At 36.1% G+C, this 20885-nt stretch overlaps 5 protein-coding genes, 1 non-coding gene and 1 pseudogene across 8 annotated transcripts; 2 read left to right on the forward strand and 5 right to left on the reverse strand.

The window, feature by feature from the left end:
• Positions 1–245: 245 nt before the first annotated feature.
• On the reverse strand, positions 246–4080 carry LOC137816299 (uncharacterized). Of its 2 annotated transcripts, none has more exons than XM_068619395.1 (5): positions 4008–4080; positions 1774–1813; positions 1548–1601; positions 679–808; positions 246–594 (listed from the first exon to the last, which is right to left on the reverse strand). In XM_068619395.1, the coding sequence occupies exons 3-5, from the start codon at positions 1599–1601 to the stop codon at positions 455–457; spliced, it is 324 nt and encodes a 107-aa protein (XP_068475496.1). In that variant the 5' UTR covers positions 1774–1813; positions 4008–4080; the 3' UTR covers positions 246–454. The 2 variants fall into 2 exon arrangements, with proteins under 2 accessions (XP_068475496.1, XP_068475497.1); XM_068619396.1 differs by lacking the exon at positions 4008–4080 and adding an exon at positions 908–1042 and having other exon boundaries at positions 1774–1913.
• On the reverse strand, positions 1235–1298 carry LOC137816755 (small nucleolar RNA snoR101). Its single transcript, XR_011081869.1, has one exon. It is a non-coding gene; the product is annotated as a small nucleolar RNA snoR101 (small nucleolar RNA).
• LOC137816297 (pentatricopeptide repeat-containing protein At2g01860) lies at positions 1953–3573 on the reverse strand. Its single transcript, XM_068619393.1, has one exon. The coding sequence runs from the start codon at positions 3571–3573 to the stop codon at positions 2080–2082; it is 1494 nt and encodes a 497-aa protein (XP_068475494.1). The 3' UTR covers positions 1953–2079.
• Positions 4081–5338: 1258 nt separating the features above from the next.
• Positions 5339–10035, forward strand: LOC137816296 (calcium-dependent protein kinase 29-like). Of its 2 annotated transcripts, none has more exons than XM_068619392.1 (8): positions 5339–6011; positions 8134–8277; positions 8433–8585; positions 8683–8798; positions 8994–9161; positions 9255–9382; positions 9509–9608; positions 9757–10035. In XM_068619392.1, exons 1-8 carry the CDS (start codon positions 5339–5341, stop codon positions 9838–9840), a joined length of 1566 nt encoding a protein of 521 aa, XP_068475493.1. In that variant the 3' UTR covers positions 9841–10035. The 2 variants fall into 2 exon arrangements, with proteins under 2 accessions (XP_068475493.1, XP_068475492.1); XM_068619391.1 differs by having other exon boundaries at positions 6005–7342.
• Positions 10036–10802: 767 nt separating this feature from the next.
• Positions 10803–13894, forward strand: LOC137816300 (calcium-dependent protein kinase 29-like; annotated as a pseudogene).
• A 467-nt stretch (positions 13895–14361) lies between these two features.
• On the reverse strand, positions 14362–17319 carry LOC137816304 (uncharacterized). Its single transcript, XM_068619401.1, has 2 exons — positions 15521–17319; positions 14362–14594 (listed from the first exon to the last, which is right to left on the reverse strand). The coding sequence occupies exon 1, from the start codon at positions 15994–15996 to the stop codon at positions 15529–15531; it is 468 nt and encodes a 155-aa protein (XP_068475502.1). The 5' UTR covers positions 15997–17319; the 3' UTR covers positions 14362–14594; positions 15521–15528.
• Positions 17301–20792, reverse strand: LOC137816302 (4-hydroxy-tetrahydrodipicolinate reductase 2, chloroplastic-like). The gene is made up of 8 exons (XM_068619398.1): positions 20409–20792; positions 19818–20055; positions 18980–19113; positions 18805–18879; positions 18396–18497; positions 17942–18051; positions 17746–17833; positions 17301–17595 (listed from the first exon to the last, which is right to left on the reverse strand). Exons 1-8 carry the CDS (start codon positions 20625–20627, stop codon positions 17527–17529), a joined length of 1035 nt encoding a protein of 344 aa, XP_068475499.1. The 5' UTR covers positions 20628–20792; the 3' UTR covers positions 17301–17526.
• Positions 20793–20885: the final 93 nt, after the last annotated feature.

Consider the following 20885-nt stretch of genomic DNA (forward strand, 5'->3'; position numbering starts at 1 on the left):
AGTATGGGGAAAAAACAAACAAAACCTTAAATTCTGGATTTAATTCTTCATTTTCTTTACCAAAATTTACCTTACAAAAAACATCTCAGATTGTAACAGGAAGAAGTTCGAACCTTATTCTCAGGGTAAGGAGGAGCAGTTGAAAAGCTTATGACTTCGTCTTGCATGGTTAGACAATTCTTTAGCGATTGGTAGAGGGGAATATTATTTTTGGGTTAAAAAGAATTGGTACATAACGCCAATAATACATAAGATTCTATCAAGTATTAAATCAAAAGATTGTTTACTCTAATCCATAGAGTACTTCGCTAAGGAATCTGAGTAGAAAGTAGAAAGGGAGAATCATGAAGCAAAGTTTTTAATGAACAGAGAATTTAAACCATAATTTTACAGATACCATATTATCATTGATGAAGTAATTAGATTTTTTACTCTCCAAACAATCCATCAATGATCAATGACCTTGCATGTCAAGCATTTCACCCAGTCGGTTTAGTCTTTCCAATCCCTCACTAATCAAGAAACGGATTCTTTGCTTGTCGTTGCACTTTCTATTATTTTCCATCTCTTGTCTTATTGTCTGTCTCAGTTCACCTGCACCACTCCATTACATCAACCAATCTTATCAAACTGCAAATTTTGTATAAAGGAATGAGCCAGATAATTAAGAACATTCACCTCTGGCAGAAGAAGGGGCTCGACCAGAAATTCTCAGTGCTTGTCTGTAAAGCCTCAAGACTCTAGCACGGAGAAGGAAGTCCTGCAGATCCATGGAGGCAAAGAAACTATCCCGCCTCTTCCTAAACAGCTAGCCATTTCAGAAAACAAACAAAACAGTTACAATAATAACACATACAGATGATGAGTATGCATTCATGAGCCATCACTATTTTCATATATCAATTACCAAGTATAACCTGCGATGGATACAGGTAAGGTAAGAAAATAGTTAGGGGATGAGGAGGTAATGACAAAAACTGCAACTTGGTGAAACGGCTGAGAGAGGAGTTAAAATCACCCAGCTGGTTACCTGAATGCTGACCTGAATAAAAAGAAAACAACGTTTATTTCATTTTTCAAATCACAGTCTTCAAAAACATAGAAACTTATGATTGAGTAAAGAAATGCAAAACTTGATCATAAGATAACATCTTTCAAAATTAGAATGTCCTAAATCCTCATTATAAACATTTTTCTGCCTTACTAGCAGGTTCACAATCAAGTGCAAAGAGAAAGCATCAGTGAATGAACTTGTCAACACATGAACTTACCTGAAGTTCAGAGATCAAGTGTAAAACCATCATATGCATTAGCTTTGCAATTGTGTTTCAGTTTATGAAAAGACATTCCAGAATGTTCTAACAAGCAAAAGGACTGTCATGGAAACTTATAAATGTATGTGGGAACGAGAATGAATTCAAACAGTCAAGCAATAAGGCACAATCCAGAACAAATTTCAAAGGTCTAAATTTTTAAATTAACGCAATCAAGAGGCAAATAATTTACAGTTGAAATGTATCAAACAAGTGTGATGTAAACTTGCTCACTAGATTCTTCACGATCTTGCACAATTTCCAAAAGCTGCTCAATGGTTTTTCCATCTGAAATGACCATAATAAAAAGGATACATAAAACATACAAAGAAAAGCATCAAACTAAACAATTCAATGAATGTCAAGATACCACCAGAACATTACAATGACTGACAGAACTTCAGCAACACCTACATGAGGAAACAGGAGAAAGAAAAAAGTTACTATTTTGAAAACCTACCTGCACAAAGATTCTAGTGTGGGCTCCTTCCTGCGAATATCTGTAACCATACCAAATTGGAAATTAGATTAGCTCTCTCAATAAACAAAAAGGAAGAACCTTTTAAGGATTCATACAATGACAGATGAAAAGCAGCTTATAGTTGTCAAATTCACCTATATTATATTAAACATTCCAAATTATTAATCTCAATGCGGAAAGAATTCATTATATTTGTAAATGTACAAAAGGAGGCCCAGCGATTATATTAGACAGAGGGATTTAGAATTTATAAACCAATGGAAATGCTTGAAGGATTCTTCAAGTCTACAAATTTTCATTTATCTGTGACACTTGATATTTATCTAGCTTGAATCCTGCTATATCAGCCTCCTTGCAGATCTCTTTGCACTTTGCAGTCCTCCCAGAGGCCATGTAAATTTGAAGCATGTCCTTGTATAAGCCAAAGGTGGGAGAAAATCCAGCTTCTTTAAGTTTTGAAAAGTATCTCATGGCCCTAGATAGATCATTCAGAGCAACAAACAGTTTTATTACCACACGATAAGCAGGAAGGTCAAAAAGGCAATTAGAAGACTCCATCTCCCAAACTACAGCCAATGCCTCTCTGTATTTCTTCTCTGTATAACGGCTGTGAATAACAGAAGTGAACATAACTACGCTTGGTTGATAGCTAGACTGCTTGAACCAACTAAACAGGCTCTCAACTACTTCAAATTTTCCCATCTTAATACATACTTTCATTATAGCAGTACAATCTTGCTGGCTTAAATTCAATTCATCTCGTTCTCCAAGTTCATCTAACAAGGGCAACACATGCCTGTGTCTGTCAGGGTTCTTTCCAAGTTCTAATATTAACTTGGCATAAATACTTGAATCCAGCATTCTTTTATCCCTTCTGGCAACTACTAGAACCTTCCAGGCAAGTCTAAGGTTCCCTCCTTTTATAAAACCCTTGATCATTGCCTCCAATACAGCACGACTTGCCAGACCAGTATAGTGGTCAATGTTGAATGGAATTCTCAACTCATGATTCCTGGCCAAGACCTCAACAGTTGATGCCAGAATCCAATCATCAGGGAAGAGATGAGGTTGATTTTGTGCCCATAAGAATGTTTGCAAAGCTCTCTCAGGGAATCCCATATGACCTAATTCCCTTATTGTCAATGACAGGGACCCTTTCCTCAGGAACTGCACCCACTTTCCAAGAACTTTAGATACATCTTCAGCTGGACCAAGCCTACTCATTTCTCTTGCCAGTCCAACTAGGAAACGCGGGCTTTTGTACACTTTCTTAGTCATAGAAGCCCGAGAAGAAACCACAGCTGGAGCTGTCAATTTTACTTGTGTTTTTGGTTTAGGTAGTCCCAAAGGTCGGAGTTTGTAGGGAGCTGGGAGAGGAAGAGGCCTTTCTCGATGTAATTTTCCAGGCTTTTGCGGAATTCTACCTTGGAAAAGTGATGAGATGACTTCAAGCTCATCTGATTCCCAAACAACACCAATATTTTCATCCTCCACTTCATCATTCTCTTGATTGATATCAAAATCAGCCTCAGTTGGTTTAGAGGTGGTGCTAGGCTTCTTCAAGAATAAATTAACACCAAAATCTGGAGGTTGCTTAGGATGTGGTCGATACCGGTTATCCTTTGGTGGTCGATTCCGGTTATCCTTTGATGGTCGATACCGGCTATCCTTTGGTGGTCTTCTTTTTGAATGTGCTGCTAAAGTGACTCTTCTGTAGTTGCAACAAGTTCTTCCCACCGGAACAAAATGAACACAGGGAAATGACAAGGTGCAGTACATTATTCACAAGTATGAATTAAAAATGTGGCAGTTGCATTGTCATTCAGAACCTGCAAAGAAAATTACCGTCATGTGGGTGTTTTATTCCGTGCAGGACTTTCATCAAACAAATAGTGTGCATATTACAGTACCGAATCAGCACAATACGTTACTTTTTATTGGAAATAATTGAACTTGCCGAATTGGGGGTGACGAATTCCAATTCCCAGAACACAGAAACGGCGTCCATTTCATTCGGGTTAAACGCAAATCTATAACAATTTGTTCTTCACTCCCAGGAGAATTTCTTGATTTCGTTATCAAATGGTTTGATGATTAAATAATTGAATAGATTGAATGCAAATCACTAAATTTGTAGAGAAGTAAACTAAAACATGTATATCTGCAAGAATAACAGGGCATCTAAGGAGATGAAAGAAGGATCCAACACGCACCATTGCTGCTGTGAAGCTCGGGTTCTTCCCCAGCAACGGTTTGCCAATGTTTTGCTGGTTTGTAATGGGTTTAGGGTTTTGTAGGCCCAAATGGGTTTATTCTTTTGGGCCATTAAGTTTTATTTTGAGACTAATACTTCCTGCACCATGTTTTCCACATATACCCTTATCTCCAGTGAAAAAAAATTTGTATGTTGCGTTTAACTTCATCATTGTTTCAAAAACAAAACACGATTAATTACTTTTTGCACCCATGTTGTCTTCTTAAATTCCTCATTGTAGAGGTAACTTGATCTTCAACACCAGTTAAAGACAGAAGTTTGATGCAAGAGTGATGATTTTAGTAACCACTGCAAAATTTATACCTTTCTGTCTGTTCTCTCCTTTCTTCTACTAGTGAGCAAGCTTTCATAGATTATATAATAATTGAATGTTCAAATTGAGGTTGTCTTTGTTTTTTTCTTAGATTCACTTTTTGGATTGATTAAGTATGTTATATTTAAGCTTGCTTTTGAAAGAAATTTTTAAACCTAGATATATTTAATAAATTAGTACATTTTTTTATAAAACAATATTAATTTCTATTTTCTATTAATAAAATAAAGTGTGCGAGTGTGTTTGGGGCTAGACATGCAAAATATTGGGATAATAATATTCTTAACCAATCAAAAATATTTAAACAATTATCTGTATATTTTATTTTAAAACATGTTTTTCACATTAAAAGTTACACTAATTCGATATAGGAACAATGAAGTTTTTTAAAACAGTAACACAATCTAGATTTTTCAAACAATTTAACTTTTTTGTGTATCCTTTATACTAACTGAAGCAATGAAGATAGGCTTATGAACTGTGAATAAATCTGATAAAGTTTGTAGAGTTTTACTTGATACTTTTCTATAATTCTTCACTTACATAATGTATATGGTGACACAGAAGCTTTTCCTGAGCATGAACCAAGGATAATATTGTTATAGATAAATATGAAAAGAATCGTGAAGAAGAACCCATACATAGATGCGAAGCGTTCATGGTGTTTCTCCCACGATCGTGCCAATACCAAGAGAAGAGTAATGGAATCGGTTCTAATCCGCAAAGCTTAAAACCTACAAGCGTACACATTATTATATTCTTGTTCTTCCCACTAATCCAAGGTAAGAAGAAAAGCACCAAAAACATTGGCAATTGTGATGAACCCCACTGAAACGAACAGTTAATTGGGTTATATAAATAGGGTTATTATCAGTTCAAGAAATGGCGATAGAAAAGTAAAAAAAACTATCACCAGGTAAAGATCAAGATCGAAAGAAGCTCTGATAAGAAAAAAAATGGGGTTGGGGTTGTTTAAGGCGTTGTTTTGCTGCAACAAGGCCCGTGAAATAGAAATCATGGAGTCATGGGAGTCCTCTCCGGAGAATAGCTCGAGAGAAGATAGTGGAAAAAGGAAAGCAGTTGCAGGTGGTGGTGAGAAAAAGAGTAGCAAGGCACAGACGGGAGCTATTCTGGGAAAACCTTACGTGAAGATAGAGCAAATTTACGAGATGAAGAAAGAGCTGGGAAGTGGGCAATGGGGTGTGACTTATCTGTGCGTGGAGAAGACGACGCAGAGAGAGTACGCATGCAAGTCCATTGCGAAGTCGAAGCTTTTGAGTGCGCAGGAGATTGAGGACGTGAGAAGAGAGGTTATGATTCTGCAGCATCTCTCTGGGCAACCCAACATTGTGGAGTTCAGAGGGGCTTACGAGGACAGACAGCAGGTGCACCTGGTGATGGAGCTGTGCAGCGGCGGCGAACTCTTCGACCGCATCATTGCCAAAGGGAACTACTCCGAGCGTGAGGCGGCGGCCGTCACGCGGCAGATCGTGAACGCCGTTCACGTCTGCCATTTCATGGGCGTCATGCATCGAGACCTCAAGCCGGAGAATTTCTTGCTAGCCACCAACACAGACGACGCTCCCGTCAAAACCACCGATTTTGGACTCTCCATTTTCATCGAGGAAGGTCACTCACCACTCTCTCTCTCTCTGTCTCTCATTTCCATACTTTTTATCTTCTTCTTACTAAATGCTTTTTCTCTTAACCTATAAACATGAAATACGATATGGATACGTATTATATCAGTATCATCCATATCGTATTCGTATCCTATATTAGTATCTGGGTGAGTGTCTCTGGTATATAGGTAATAAAAGATGAGTTCTTTGGTTTGGTATTGGATGTGGGGCCGGAGAGGAGAGAAATTCCACTAGACACGTAACTAACAAAACCTAACAGCAGCATATATAACATCAAAACACACAAACTAACATGAAACAGAGCATAGTGAGGGTGTTAAACAACATAAAATCTCTCTCTCTGTGTCACTGTCTCTCTCTAACAAAGCGTACTGCGTACTGATGCAAAAAAGTGAGGAATGGTGCTTTATGTTGTGTGAGTGAGAAGAGAGGACCATCTCATCTCATCCCAAATCCCATATCACATATCCAATATCCCAACCCCAAACCAAAAGCAAAGAATAAATCAAGAGTGGCAACACAGTTTGTGTTTTGTGTTTTTCTTTTCTTTTCCACATCTAAACTCAGAACCTGAAAATCTCACACATCAATCAGAATCTCTCCACAAAGAAACGTTATTTATCCACATGGGCTTCTGCTTCAGCAAACCCCGCAGCAACGAAATAACAATCAACTATGATTCACCACCCCCTCATCGTTTTCACCCTCGTCCACGCCCTCCAACAACCCAACAACCTCGTTTTCAACCTCGTTATGCAAGCTCAGACCCTTCACTTTCCATCGCCCCTTCATCATCATTCAGTGATCCCTCACGAATTCTAGAGAAACCATACTTTGACATTAAAGCGCTTTACACGCTGGAGAGGGAGCTGGGGAGGGGTCAATTCGGGATCACTCGTCTCTGTACCGAGAAGACCACTGGAAGGAAATACGCCTGCAAGTCCATTTCAAAGCGGAGGCTAACCAAAAAGAAGCAAATGGACGATGTGAAGAGGGAAATTCTGATCCTGCAGCACCTCTCGGGTCAACCCAACATCGTTGAGTTCAAGGGCGCTTACGAGGATTTGCAGAACGTGCATTTGGTGATGGAGTTGTGTTTGGGTGGCGAGCTTTTCGATCGCATCACTGCAAAGGGTAGCTACTCCGAGAGTGAAGCTGCTTCCATATTCAGACAAGTCGTGAATGTGGTTCATGCATGTCACTTCATGGGGGTCATGCACAGAGACCTTAAGCCAGAAAATTTCTTGCTTGCTAATAAGGATCCTAAGGCACCCTTGAAAGCCACCGATTTTGGATTGTCCGTGTTCATTGAAGAAGGTCATGCCTCAGTCACTTCTCTTCCATTCATTAATTCCTTTATTTTCTTTATTTTCACAGATTCAAGCTCTGATTGCTTCTTCTCCTTTTTCTTTACTAAAAAGATTCCAAACGTTGCCGTCTAATTTCAGATTTGTTGGAAAAGTATTACAGTAATAAAAAGCTAATGTTAGGATTAGAAGTGTAAGTTTGTGTCCATGTTGAGTAGATATGAAAAATTAATAATTGCCTTATACAATTGAGTTGAATTAGTTGCTGATAGGCAGAGGAAGAAGACTGAGTCAATTGTTATTGTGGAGAATTGGAGTCAACCAAGTAAACGATCTCCAATGTGATAATGACAAGTCAACCGAGTAAACGGTTTCCCATTATAAAAGGGACCATTATAAAAAGGAGTAACAGAAAAGAAAAGAAAAAGCAGAGACAAGACGCCAAGTCACCTTTTGGTAATAGACCGTCTTAGCTCCTACTGACATAAATCATAATACTTTGACAACCTGTTCAACTTATAATTGATGATATGAAGGAAGGTTATTTTCTTTATTTCATTTCATAAACTAGTGCAAGTTTTAGGGAAAAAAATAATTATAGACTGATATAAGTTGTGGATATATCACTTATGATTCAGATTGAGCCAGTAAAAATGATATTCTATATTTAAAAGTATGATGGGTATTAAAAACTGCCTTCAGCAAAATAAATGGCTGATATGTTTGACAATAGTTACATTTTGAAATTTGTGTGCGAGAATCTATTGATTGGACTGTACTAAATAATATCCAATTCTACAGATAAAGTGTATAGGGAGCTTGTTGGAAGTGCGTACTACGTGGCCCCAGAGGTGTTACAAAAGAGTTATGGAAAAGAAATAGATGTGTGGAGTGCAGGAATCATTTTATACATCCTTCTAAGTGGAGTGCCTCCTTTTTGGGCTGGTAAGTATAATCTGTGACTTCTGTTTATAACTCAAACACTAGTTAAAAGTTCGTCATTCAATTGATTTATAGAAGAATATCATCCCCTGATAGATAGATAGATTGTTTTAGTACTGTTCATTGCTTCAGTAACTTTATCTGTGGGGCAATTTTAGAAACCGAGAGAGGCATATTTGATACAATTTTGGAAGGCAAACTTGATCTGGAGAGCGCACCATGGCCTTCTATATCAGCTGCTGCAAAGGATTTGATAAGGAAAATGTTGACCCGTGACCCTAAGAAACGCATTACAGCTGCTGAAGCACTTGGTAAGTACGTCACTCACTGCTGCATTTATGTTTTAGCCTCTCACATTCTGATGGTTAAACTCAATAAAAAAGTATTTACATTACTCATTTGAACCAGAACACCCTTGGATGAAGGAGGGTGGTGAAGCATCTGACAAGCCTATTGACAATGCTGTTTTGAGTAGAATGAAACAGTTCAGAGCAATGAACAAGATGAAGAAACTTGCTTTAAAGGTACCTCAGATTTTTCAGCAGTGCATAAATTTGAATGAAATATATATGTTCAAATGCCCTGCAAAAAAAAAAATGTAACTACTGTTGAATGTGGTCAGTTGAGTAAGTTAAAAACATGAAAATAAAAATCTGTTACACTTGCTTTTCATAACAAAAATAGTATGAGAATTTTCTTGTTTTTCTTTTATATGAAAGGTTATAGCAGAAAACCTTTCAGAGGAGGAAATCAAGGGCTTGAAACAAATGTTCAACAATATGGACACTGATCGCAGTGGCACAATCACATACGAGGAACTCAAATCTGGATTAACCAAATTGGGATCCAAGCTTAGTGAATACGAAATAAAGCAGCTAATGGAAGCTGTGAGTTCAGAAATTAACATTTAGAAAAATGTTTGTACCCTTTTTCTTACATCAAGATATAATAAACAATGATACATAATTTTTCCTTCTTAGGCTGATGTTGACAAGAATGGAACTATTGACTATCAAGAGTTCATCACTGCCACTATAAACCGGCATAAACTGGAAAAGGAAGAGAATTTGTACAAGGCTTTTCAATACTTTGACAAGGATAACAGTGGGTGAGTATGAAGTCCTTTAGTTTGATTTTGATCCTTACTCATTTATTGTTTAATTTTAGTATATTTGAATAGTGTATTTTCTATGGTTTTTGCTTAACTAAGTTCTGTTTTGGTGACTTTGGTCAGATATATAACAAGAGAAGAGCTTAGACAAGCATTGACTGAATATCAGATGGGAGATGAGGCAACTATAGATGAAGTCATCGATGATGTGGATACTGATAACGTATGACTTTACTATAGATTTTTTCTTTTTACTATGTTTAACATCTCAGTTATGGTGATAGCTCAAACTTTAGAATAGATTACTTGAAACTTATTGTGATAATGATATAATAATAGTAGGGACTTATGGTTGAGCTTTTCATTTGCAGGATGGGAAAATAAATTACCAGGAGTTTGTGGCAATGATGAGAAAGGGGATTCTGGATATTGATGAGAAGGAGAAACCACGATAGTTGTGTTGAGTGGCATCAAAACAAAGCAGTTTCTGGATTTTTCTTGCTGTTTGCTGCTTGCTGCTGATGATGATTGAATCACTCTTGAATTTGTGAATCTGTTACTTACTTCATGTAAAATTTTATGGCATTCCCACTCTATGCTAAACTTTGTAAACATTGTTTTAAATAAACTTCAATATTTGTTACAAGAAATATCTAGAAAAAACTCTTCTTCCATTTCAAAACTTTTCTGGGTTGATTCAGTTTTTAATGTTCAGAATTTCAATATATATTTGTGCACTTTTTTTTCATGCCCTTATAAGTAATTATAAGATACATATAGTAGAGTATTAATGTTATTTCTCAGTGAAAATAAGGATAATTTAAAAGTGGAGAAATTTTAAAACATTAAATAAGGATAATTTAGCCTAAATATGTTAATTTGACAATTAAATTCTTGTTGACAATACATGGCGAGAGAATTTTTCGCTAATTTTATGCTTTATTGTTTCTATTTTCAAGTATTAACAACATTTATTATAAAACTAGGCAACTAATATGGTAAGGTTTAAAATTCCAAAAGAGACTCAGCATAATTAGATCTTATTCAAATAAAAAAGTTAAATTTTTCATAAATTATAAAAAAAAAAGGTATAATCTAATTTTAACATGTAAAAAAGTATAATTTTAGGATAATGATATATATATATAATCAGCATTTTTTTATACAAGCTTACTTCTCAATACTATTATTTTAATATTTTTTCATATAATTTAATTTTTTATTATATATTTATTTTTAAATCCATGAAAAATTGTATATAACTTTAATAATAGCATCATTTCCCTTAATTTTATTTTCATAGTTGCTTTTTGTATAGATTGGAATGGATGCTGATATTCTTGCCACTAATGGAAGCAAAGAAGAAAAGTAGAAGGTGTAAATACCAAATAATCACACCACAGCAAAGGAGATTAAAGGTCTGAAACCAAAGCAAAAACAGCTTCATTTGCATAACAAAAACACCCTGTTGCATGAGAATCATGGGAATGGGGTTCTCAAAGGTGTTAACACACACCCCAGATGATGAAATTCCAATTTCTTCCACAGATTCTGCTCCTCAACTCACCTACAAACAACCTCGGAAAAACCTCCATGTTCCACCTCAGTTTCCTCCTCCCATGCCAACCCTGTGTTCTTCACAAACAGGACCTGTTCTGGGGAAGCCTTACGTTAAAATAAAGCAGATGTACGAGATGAAGAAGGAGCTGGGAAGAGGCAACTTTGGTGTGACTTATCTGTGTGTGGAGAAGGCCACAGGAATTGCCTATGCATGCAAATCCATATCAAAGAAGGGGCCACAAGAAGTTAAGAATCTTAGAAGAGAAGTTATGATTCTGCAGCATCTTTCAGGGCAACATAACATAGTGGAATTCAAGGGAGCTTATGAGGACAGGGAGAAGGTGCATGTTGTGATGGAGTTGTGCAGTGGAGGTGAACTCTTTCACCGTATCATTGCCAAAGGTAGACACTCCGAGCGTGATGCAGCCACAGTTATGAGACAGATTGTGAGGGTTGTTGACGTGTGCCATTTCATGGGTGTGATGCATCGAGACCTCAAGCCAGAGAATTTCTTGTTCGCCACCAAAGACCAGGATTCCCCTTTGAAACTCACGGATTTTGGATTCTCTGTCTTCTTTCACACTGGTTATTACACCTTTCATGCACATCCATCCTCTTCATTGTTTGTTTTCAGCTTTGTTTTTGTTGTGCTCTTTGCACTTTAGGAGTTTCCTCACTCACCCTATAAGGCTCGGATACTCCTCTTAATAACATGTCCGTGTCGGACACACCGACACTCGTACAACACGTATCGGTCAAGTGTACAATTTATCCGTGACAAAAACACAATGCATTGCCAACTTTTTTTTTTCATCAGAACTCGTTCTTAGTCTAATTATTTGATAATACTAAATAATTGTGCAGGTGAGGTGCATACAGATATTGTTGGAAATGCATGCTACGTAGCTCCAGAGGTTTTGAAACGGAATTATGGAAAGGAGATAGATGTTTGGAATGCAGGAGTCATTTTATACATCCTCTTAAGTGGGGTGCCTCCATTTTGGGATGGTAAGTACAATGCATGAACCACTCAGTTTTGGTTCACAGTACACAGAAATTTAAATCATCATTTGGAACAATTGTTGCAGCTGTCTAGCCTTGTTTATGATCCAAAAACTAAAGGATTGTCATTCGTGATTGCATCATTGCACGTTTATTGTCTAACACTTAACAGCTTGTACAATCCTTAACACGGTTTTTTAGATATAGTTTCTATGATTTGACAGAAATTTATTAAAAGTTATGAGATTATGCAGGTCCTTGTTTCCTATTTGTTTACTCTGGTTCATGATTTCATGATTCTGAACAATACTTTAGCAGCTCTCTTAACACATGATTGATACATAAACATATGTTGCTTTAGCTTTATATTTATTGATTTAATGACTTGTGTGTCGGGTTCAGAAACCGAGAAAGGCGAGTTAGTTGATGCTTTGGGTGGTAAACTAGATATGGACAGCGAGCCATGGCCTTCTATCTCGGACGCTGCAAAAGATTTGATCAGAAAAATGCTTACTTATGACCCTAAGGAACGGATTACAGCTACTGTGGCCCTTGGTAAATATATTTTATTGTTGTCACTTTTATAGTTTATTAAGAAATAGACTTTAAACCTAACTCAATTTCATAAAACCGACTAATAAGCCCACTTATATACTATGATAACAATATACTATGATAACAATGATTAATACTTTCATCACCCTCACCTCTTTCCACACACCAAAAATCTCTTGTAACAGGCAATACAAAATTTTAAGTACTATCTCTCAGTTATACATGTTAATTAACAGACATGATTGCCAACTTTAAATATTCAAGTAAATCACACTATGTGTTTGAACCAGAACATCCGTGGTTGAAAGAAGGTGGTGAAGCATCAGAAAAGCATCCAGACAGTGCTGTTTTAATTAGGATGGAACGGTTCAAAGCAATGAACCAGATGAAGAAGCTTGCCTTGAAGGTCTGTCAATTTTTTCAAATACAAGTGAAAGTTTTATTATAAAAAATCATCTTACAATGAGGTAAATAATAAACAACACTTTGACTAATAGAATGTCTTGTTTTTGAACATGGAAGGTAATAGCAGAAAACCTTTCAGAGGAAGAAACAAAGGGCGTGAGACAAATGTTCAACAGTATGGATACTGATGGAAGTGGCACTATCACATTTGAAGAACTCAAAGCTGGATTATACAGATTGGGTTCCCTGCTTAGTGAATCTGAAATAAGGCAGCTAGTGAATGCTGTAAGTTCAGTCCATGGTAATAAAAGAATAAAACATTTAAGCTTTTTCTCTATTTATTAAGCAATAATGAATTGTGTTATATGATCTTTCTTCTTCACGTGCAATGTCAGATTGGTTATGACAAAAATGGAACAATTAAATACTGTGAATTCGTTGCTGCCACCATGGATCCACATAAAATGGAGAAGGGGGAGAATTTGTTCAAGGCTTTTCAATACTTTGACAAGGATGACAAGGGGTTAGTCTATTTTTTAGTTTTGTGAATCTTATTAATTCTTGCTTGATTGAAATGATGTTTCCATTTGAACAGTTATGTAACGGGAGATGAACTTAGGGAAGCTATCACTGAACACCAAATGGGAGAAGAAGCTGCGATAGATGAAGTCTTCGAGGATGTAGACTCAGACAAAGTGTGTTGTGTGATTTTTCTCTCTATTTCTTCTGCACTTGGTGTGAATTGTGACTTACAGTAGAGTTGGTTTTGATTTTGCAGGATGGGAAAATTAACTATGAGGAGTTTATGAGCATGATGAGAAAAGAATGCTGAATAACGATGACAAGCCATAAGTTCAGTTAATAGCCATCAATATTCTGGTTAAGTCGTGCACTTGTTTCGATGTTGCACGCGATAGAATCACATTTGAAATGCAAAATCTTGTATGGCTTTTCTTGACACTCTTTAAAGTGGGTCCATGTCAGATACCGACACACTCGTACAATACATATCGATGATCCAATGTAAATAATATTTGTTAAATTTATAACAATTTTATCACAATTTTTTTTTTAAAAAAATACATTAATTTTCTAAAAATTCAAATTTATATTATATAAAATTTTAATATAATTTTTTATAAAGAATAAATCATTATGACCTATCCATGAGAAACATCTCTTTTGCTAAAAAAACTTAAACATACTTGTACACATAAATCTTTATTATTAATTTATATTTTATAATTATGTTCATATTCATGTCGTATCAATCTTCATACGTATATTCATGTTCATGTCTGTATTCATGTCGTATCAATGTCTGTATTTATGTTACATATCGTAAAAAGTAATTTCAGAACACACTTATGCTATGTAAGTAAATTCGTTTCGTCGTGTTTGTTATTTATTCTGAGGCTACATACAATAGGCTAATCAAATGCTGAGAGGAAACATGAGAAGCAATCAATTTAAATTAAGTTTGATGATAACACCACCACACTCTAATTCCAAATTACCGTATTCTCTATACAACAAAGCAAAACGACACATTAGTAATATTATTACACAGATAGTTTTATATACAACATTTTTTATGAGTTCAGCAGCTGCGTGGTTGAACTGATATTCCACAACAGTAGACTTTTGCTTCAATGCCTCAACAACAGGCCCTTCCCTAATCCAATCCCTACACTCATCAATAAATGCATCAGTAAATAAATTTAATCAAATAAAGACTACTTCAGTCAATTTTCACTGTATTTAATCACCTATTGCAAGAGCAAAACTAGAATAGTATTACTAATCCATAATTCAATCCCAGTTACTTAGGCATTTTACAAGTGAAATGCAAAGTTATCTGTCAATACTAAGGTTTTTTAAAGAGAAGTACACATACACATCAAAATGTACTACTCATTCAAATAACTATTAGATAATCATGAACAGTATGTTCATACAAGTAAGAGCCCTATCAGAAAGAACAGTGTCTTGCATACCAAAATCCAAATCACCACAGGAAAGGGGGCAAAAAGGTCGATTCCATAGGACACTAGAATTGATTGAAGTAGCGATTGGTGTCTGGCAATGAATTTTAATGATTTAATCACAGAATTAGTAATGAACAACCAACGGGGCTCTGGCAAAAGAAATGCCAAGTGTGAAAAGAATAGGGAGAGGCTTGTTTAATTTTGATCTTCCTCTGAAAACAGATCACAAAATGATTCATCGAATCCGATCCTTCACTTTCAAGACCAGGAATTTCAAATTTACACCACTTTGAATTGGCATAATCAACGCCACAACTTCAAAGTCAAGAATCCTCATCATTCCAATTAAAACTGCATTGGGAGAAAACATGAATGCAGTTTCACCTTTCAAAAACATTTGTAAACAAAGAAAATTAGGTACACAAAAAATCACATGAAGTGTTTAGGCGAAGAAATCAAATTTTTACCCGTGCTTATTATTAGATGCAAAGAAAGAGAATCCTTTTGATCCAAGACAAAATTCAATACCACAGAAACAATACAATATTACTGTGTTAAAAAAAAAAAAAACTAACAAAACAAATTCGGAGGAATCCGCATGTGAAAAATTGCGTTGATTGAGTACCTTATAAATCAGCGTGGATGGGAATGAGAGGGATTATCATTCAGAATGTGATGTCTGTTCTTCTCGGCGAGCTTATCGATGGCGGAGTGTAGGGCTTCGCGGCCCCCTATGAGCAGTCGGGTCACGATTTCCGGGTCGGTTTCGAAGCGGGCCTGTTCGAATTCTGTTCGGGCATTTTGTCTGAGAACGTCGCGCCAGATGACGCCTCTGGAATCGGGCCAGACGAAGAATCGGGTGGCCCGAAGAATGTCACGGTAGAGACTGAGCGCTTCGCGGCGAGTGCTGGTGAGTTGCCTCCGATTCTCGAACTCGTCGTTATCGTTTTTGTTTTTGGTTTTGTTTTTAGCGATGTGCCTGTCTAGAAGCTCCTCCACGGTGTCTGGACCCTCGTGCAAGAGACGCTGCTGAATGCATCTGCAATTCCGCCACTGAATCCAATTCCAAACGCTTCGCCATTTTCCCACTCTTCCCACCATTTCTATTCTCTCTCTCTCTCTCTGGGAACACACTGTTTATTTATTTCTCATTAAATTTAAAAAAAAAATACTAATTCTTCGGGCTTTTCCTTATATTCGGGCTTTTCGGCCCAATTTACAAATGCATTATGGCTACTTCTTCCTGCACTTCCATACCTTCTTCTCTCACCTCCATAGATTTTCGTATTTTCAAAAATACCCCTCTGTAATATTCCGGATTACATGATCCGGAAGTCATTTTTCAAATTTGTAATTAGCTTCCGGATTATATAATCCGGAAGTCTTTTTTCAAATGCATGATTACTTTCTGGTTTACATAATCCGGAAGTTAAAAAAAACTTCCGGATTATGTAATCCAGAAGTCTTTTTTTCAAATGCGTTTTCAGATTACATAATCTGAAAGTTATTCTATGAGGGTGGCACAAGAAGGATAAAAATGTATTTTCATGTTGTGTATGGAGGTGCCAGAAGAAGATATGGAGGTGCAGGAAGAAACAGTCATGCATTATCCCAGTGGCAAATTCTTCCTGCAACCCACGGTTTCATCCTAAACTTCTAATGGATGATGAAACTACCATTTTCATCTTAGGTTATTTCTTCCTGCACCCCTACATTCTTTGAAATATCTTTGATAATTTTGAGTGATTCTGAAATAAGAGTTCCATAAGAAAAGGTGTTTCTGAAATAGGGATTTCGTAAACAAAGTGTATTTTCAGAATAGAAAATCTAGAAGACAAAAACTATCCCTACGAAAAGTATGTTTCTAAAACATTGCAAAAAAGAGAAAGCTGTAAGTATTTTTTAAAAGGGGTAAAATGGTCTTTTCAAAGAAAAATGGGGTGCAAGAAGCCATTTGTTGGGGACCATGGAGAAACACCCTTATTCTTAATATAAAAATAAATAAACAGTACATAAATGCATTAGAGAATTCCAAATTCGAAATTCATTTTCACCTTCATCTCATTCCTAATTAAAACTAAAGAGATTATTTTTATCTTCTCACGTGAATAATAACGTAGAGTTTCAAATTTATTGGGTGTGGTAGTAAGAAAAAGCGCTTAAAAGATGTGTTTATTTTTCTTTAACAATTAAAAAAACAAAATGAGAAATAATATTTTTAGCACTAATGATATAAAAATGATATCTACAATCGCTTTGTATGACATAACCAAGTAACACTTTCATGTTATTTTTTCATTAAAAGAAATTCGTCATATTCTTGGTTTTATTGTATTTCCCCTATCTCTTACATCTCATGAATTTAAAATTGCATAGTTCGAAAAAATTAAAAAAAACAATCAAAATTGTATTGCATATAATTCTTATTTCGAAAAAACGATAAAGAGGAAACAAAATTGATGAAATTAATCCCATGAGACAGTGCTTACATACTTCTCCTCGATTCATAAATAATACATACACTAATCCTTCGAGCTTAACCAAAACAAACCCAGCAGAAGATGAAAATTGCTTGTCCCCAAAAACCAGAATGCCAAATCTCGTTTATTTTACGTTCTTCCAGTCAAAATTTCATCGCATATTACCCTCTCGCAAGACATCAATCATATTATACAATCTCTTGTCATCCTTTTCTTCAATCTGCATACATGAAATAACCCAATAAAGGATTGTATACAGTGAATGGTTAAAGCAACTGTCTTAAATCTTATTTTTACTTGTAAAACTGATTTTAACATTATGGTATGGATAGTCAGAAAAGATGGTTAAATCATAAGGAAGTCTAAGCACCTTCTTAGCAAGAAACAATACAGCATCAACAGTGCCTTCTGCATATATTGATCTACCACAAACATTATGTTGAAATTCAAAAGAAACCCTGCAACATTTTTTTAAAGGAACATAATACAAGAAGGATAAGTAGTTAGTGACAAGAAGAAATATGTCAAAACATACTATAAAAGGACACGAAGATATCAATCCTTACGTGTCATCCGGTGATGACAAATGATACATATGAAATGCATGACCAGACAAATGCTCCTCCGGGACTCCAACCATTTCAAGTTGTTGCTTGGGATCCCTGATCAATTTTATCTAGAGAAATTCACGAAGGAAAGAAAAAAAATCCTATAAGAATTTGTAGTTCTTATAATATGAAGACCACAATTAGCAACTTGTTGGCAATATGAAGTTATGCAGGTTACTCTAACCTTAACTGAGAGTTCACAGAATAAGACAACTTACAAATGAATATTCACTGACAACTAGAAATAATTCCCAGTGAACTACACCGCTAATACCAAGATACATGTTCGTCAAACAAATTCAAAACCACACAAAGACCCACACGCTGTCCAACAAGAAAGGATTTTAGCTACGGTAAAGAGTATACAAGGCTATACAGGGACGAACCAACCATGCAATTTCATCAAACACACCTGATCCATATCAAAAGACACCCCCAGTTTGTTGAAGCAAGAAATTACTGCCTTTGCAGTTCCAGATGCATCAACTTTGCTTGCTTGATGGGACTCCAGTACCTACAATCTTTGAGGACTGCATCAGATTTTAATATTACATCAAATCAAAAGATTAATCAAAAGAGAAGCATCATTGGAATTAAATGGTTTACGAAACTCAACGACATTTACTTAAGAATCACCAATCCTCAGTTTTTATTAAACATAAAACAAGATGCCTTAAGAAATCCCAGTCACAAACAAGTAGCAAGGTAGAATGTGAAATACTATCTTTTGTTCAGAGACAATTCAAACATGGTGTACTAGGATAACCAAGTGTTCCGTATAAAACCTTTCCCAAGCCCCAAAATGTCAATGCAAGAATTACCTGTAACGAATACCCTGAGAAGGCTCCAGGAAATTGCTCTGCCATAATTTCCATAGCTGCAAGAAAAGCAACAACCTAAAGAGAAAAAACATAGCAACATAAGGATAACAAAATACAAGACTACTGTTAAAGACATGGAAGTTTGATCAAGTTTCTCTCCTTATCATATATATACCTGCTTTCCCATTTGCGGGGATATCACAGCGTAATTCTTTGAGTCTTCAACAGTCTTATGCAACAAGTTCCTATCCCCACCAGTGGTACCCATCACGAAGGGCACCCCAACCTTACAGTATAGCTCAGCATTGCCTGCATATGAGAATAAATTCAAAAATAGCTCCAATACTGGTACAATCTTCGTGAAACACTCCCAATCATAGATCATAAATTCAAAAGATCAATTGTGTATATCATTAAAATCGGGTCACGTGTCTGGAATTTAGATCCATAACGTACAATGGCCAACTACAAGCCTGTGTGTTTTGTACTGTCAAATCAAATGTTGATTTGTGCACCCAAAAAAAAAAGTTTCATTTTAACATAAATCAGAAGAAAAACAAAAGATAAATGAATTTGAAACATCAGGTTAACTTTGCTGATAGTAAGATTTCACAATTTACATCATAAATACTACAACAGCAATGCCTTGTCTAACCCAAAGAAGTCAGTTACATGAATCACAAGACATGATTCTGCTCACTAAAGACCGTATCTTCAGAGATAGTTTACATTATATATAAATTAAAAAAACAATAATTTGATTATTGATAGGAGAGAGACAAAAAAGGTAGATGAAAAATAAAATGGAAGTTAAAAGTGTAGAGAAATAGAGAAGAGAGATAAAGAGACAAATGAAAATAAGAGAGAAATGGTAGAAGGGTATACCACACCATTTTTTAAATTATTTCCATTCTTTTTGTCTGCCACAAGCAACCCACATCAATTTTATCCTCACTCCTCCCTCCATTTCACTCCAATTATAAATATCCTTCAAGATACAATACAATACATACCATTAACCGCATTTGGTACTGTGTAGTCCACAACAATCAAATTTGGATACTTTTCAAGGGCAGATGCAAGAACACTCTCCCTGTCAGAAGGGCCATGCACAAGAAAATCCCTTCCACCTATCTCAAAAGTCTGTCCAGACTCCTCTTCACACCCAAATGACACAGGAACAACATGCAGTCCAGCAGCTTCCGCTGCATTAATCACGGCCTTTCCCATTTTTCCAGTACACGCATTAACCTAAACAAAATTTAGTTAAATGCATGTAAGCTAATTGCACTGTGTTTTGCAACTAAACCCTTTTCAGATAAACTTATCCCCAGCCAATTACAAAAGATTAAAAAAAAAATAGATTGAACTTCTCCCATAGTAGATAGAACAGATACATTGTACCAAAATTAAGGGTGTAACTTGATTTTAACTGGGAGAGTCTCAATTTATTTTTATTTTTTTTCTAAGTACAGATAAGCTCATTCAATTAAGAGAACTTTCATGCAACAATAACTATTTTGTGCCCGTTTGTTTTAAACTGGAGAATCAGTAATTTAATAAAGCAACGCAAAATGCAAAATGAACTCCTCATAGTGAATTACCATTATTGGAATACCCGTGTTTTTGGACGAAGGTACAGATTTTACGAGAGAAGTTTCAACGGGCTTGGCTGAAACTGACACTACAGGGAACGAACGTGATCTCCTCTTCCGCGAAACGGGGACACTGGTTCTTATACATGTGCTATCGGCGAAGAATGCGAGATGATTTTGGTGTCTGTGGAACACGTTTGGTGTGGTTTTCAGAAAAGATGTTGCCATTGAAGACAAAGAGTGAGGACCTGGGGTCAATTTGGGGGTTTAGGGTTTTAGCTTCTTGCTGCGCTTTCTGTGACCCGTCCCAGATTAGGTTTTACAGAGTCTTTCTTTTTCGTCCGCCATTGTTGAGGAAAGTGAAAGGTGAGTAAAGATTTGGGCCCCATTTTCGGCCTTACTGGGCCCAAAACTTCAAAGTTAAAAACAACAAACAGGAGTCAATTTCTTCCTGTACTCCCATGGTTTCACCCTGCATACCCATGG

Source organism: Phaseolus vulgaris, chromosome 1 (assembly GCF_000499845.2).
Source record: "Phaseolus vulgaris cultivar G19833 chromosome 1, P. vulgaris v2.0, whole genome shotgun sequence".
Taxonomy (NCBI): Eukaryota; Viridiplantae; Streptophyta; class Magnoliopsida; order Fabales; family Fabaceae; genus Phaseolus; species Phaseolus vulgaris.

Excerpts from the sequence above, each read along its gene's own strand:
- LOC137816296 (XM_068619391.1), top strand. The coding sequence starts at position 6,652 with ATGGGCTTCTGCTTCAGCAAACCCCGCAGCAACGAAATAACAATCAAC. Across the intron at positions 7,343-8,133 it reads GTCCGTGTTCATTGAAGAAG|ATAAAGTGTATAGGGAGCTT; the intron begins GTCATGCCTCAG and ends CCAATTCTACAG. Across the intron at positions 9,609-9,756 it reads ATGATGTGGATACTGATAAC|GATGGGAAAATAAATTACCA; the intron begins GTATGACTTTAC and ends TTTCATTTGCAG.
- LOC137816297 (XM_068619393.1), bottom strand. The coding sequence starts at position 3,573 with ATGTACTGCACCTTGTCATTTCCCTGTGTTCATTTTGTTCCGGTGGGA.
- LOC137816302 (XM_068619398.1), bottom strand. The coding sequence starts at position 20,627 with ATGGCAACATCTTTTCTGAAAACCACACCAAACGTGTTCCACAGACAC. Across the intron at positions 20,056-20,408 it reads ACACGGGTATTCCAATAATG|GTTAATGCGTGTACTGGAAA; the intron begins GTAATTCACTAT and ends AATTTTGTTTAG. Across the intron at positions 18,052-18,395 it reads TGTCTTTTGATATGGATCAG|ATAAAATTGATCAGGGATCC; the intron begins GTGTGTTTGATG and ends GAATTTCTCTAG.
- LOC137816304 (XM_068619401.1), bottom strand. The coding sequence starts at position 15,996 with ATGGTGGGAAGAGTGGGAAAATGGCGAAGCGTTTGGAATTGGATTCAG.
- LOC137816299 (XM_068619395.1), bottom strand. The coding sequence starts at position 1,601 with ATGGAAAAACCATTGAGCAGCTTTTGGAAATTGTGCAAGATCGTGAAG. Across the intron at positions 809-1,547 it reads GCAAGATCGTGAAGAATCTA|CTGTTTAGGAAGAGGCGGGA; the intron begins GTGAGCAAGTTT and ends TGAAATGGCTAG. Across the intron at positions 595-678 it reads AGCCCCTTCTTCTGCCAGAG|GTGAACTGAGACAGACAATA; the intron begins GTGAATGTTCTT and ends GGAGTGGTGCAG.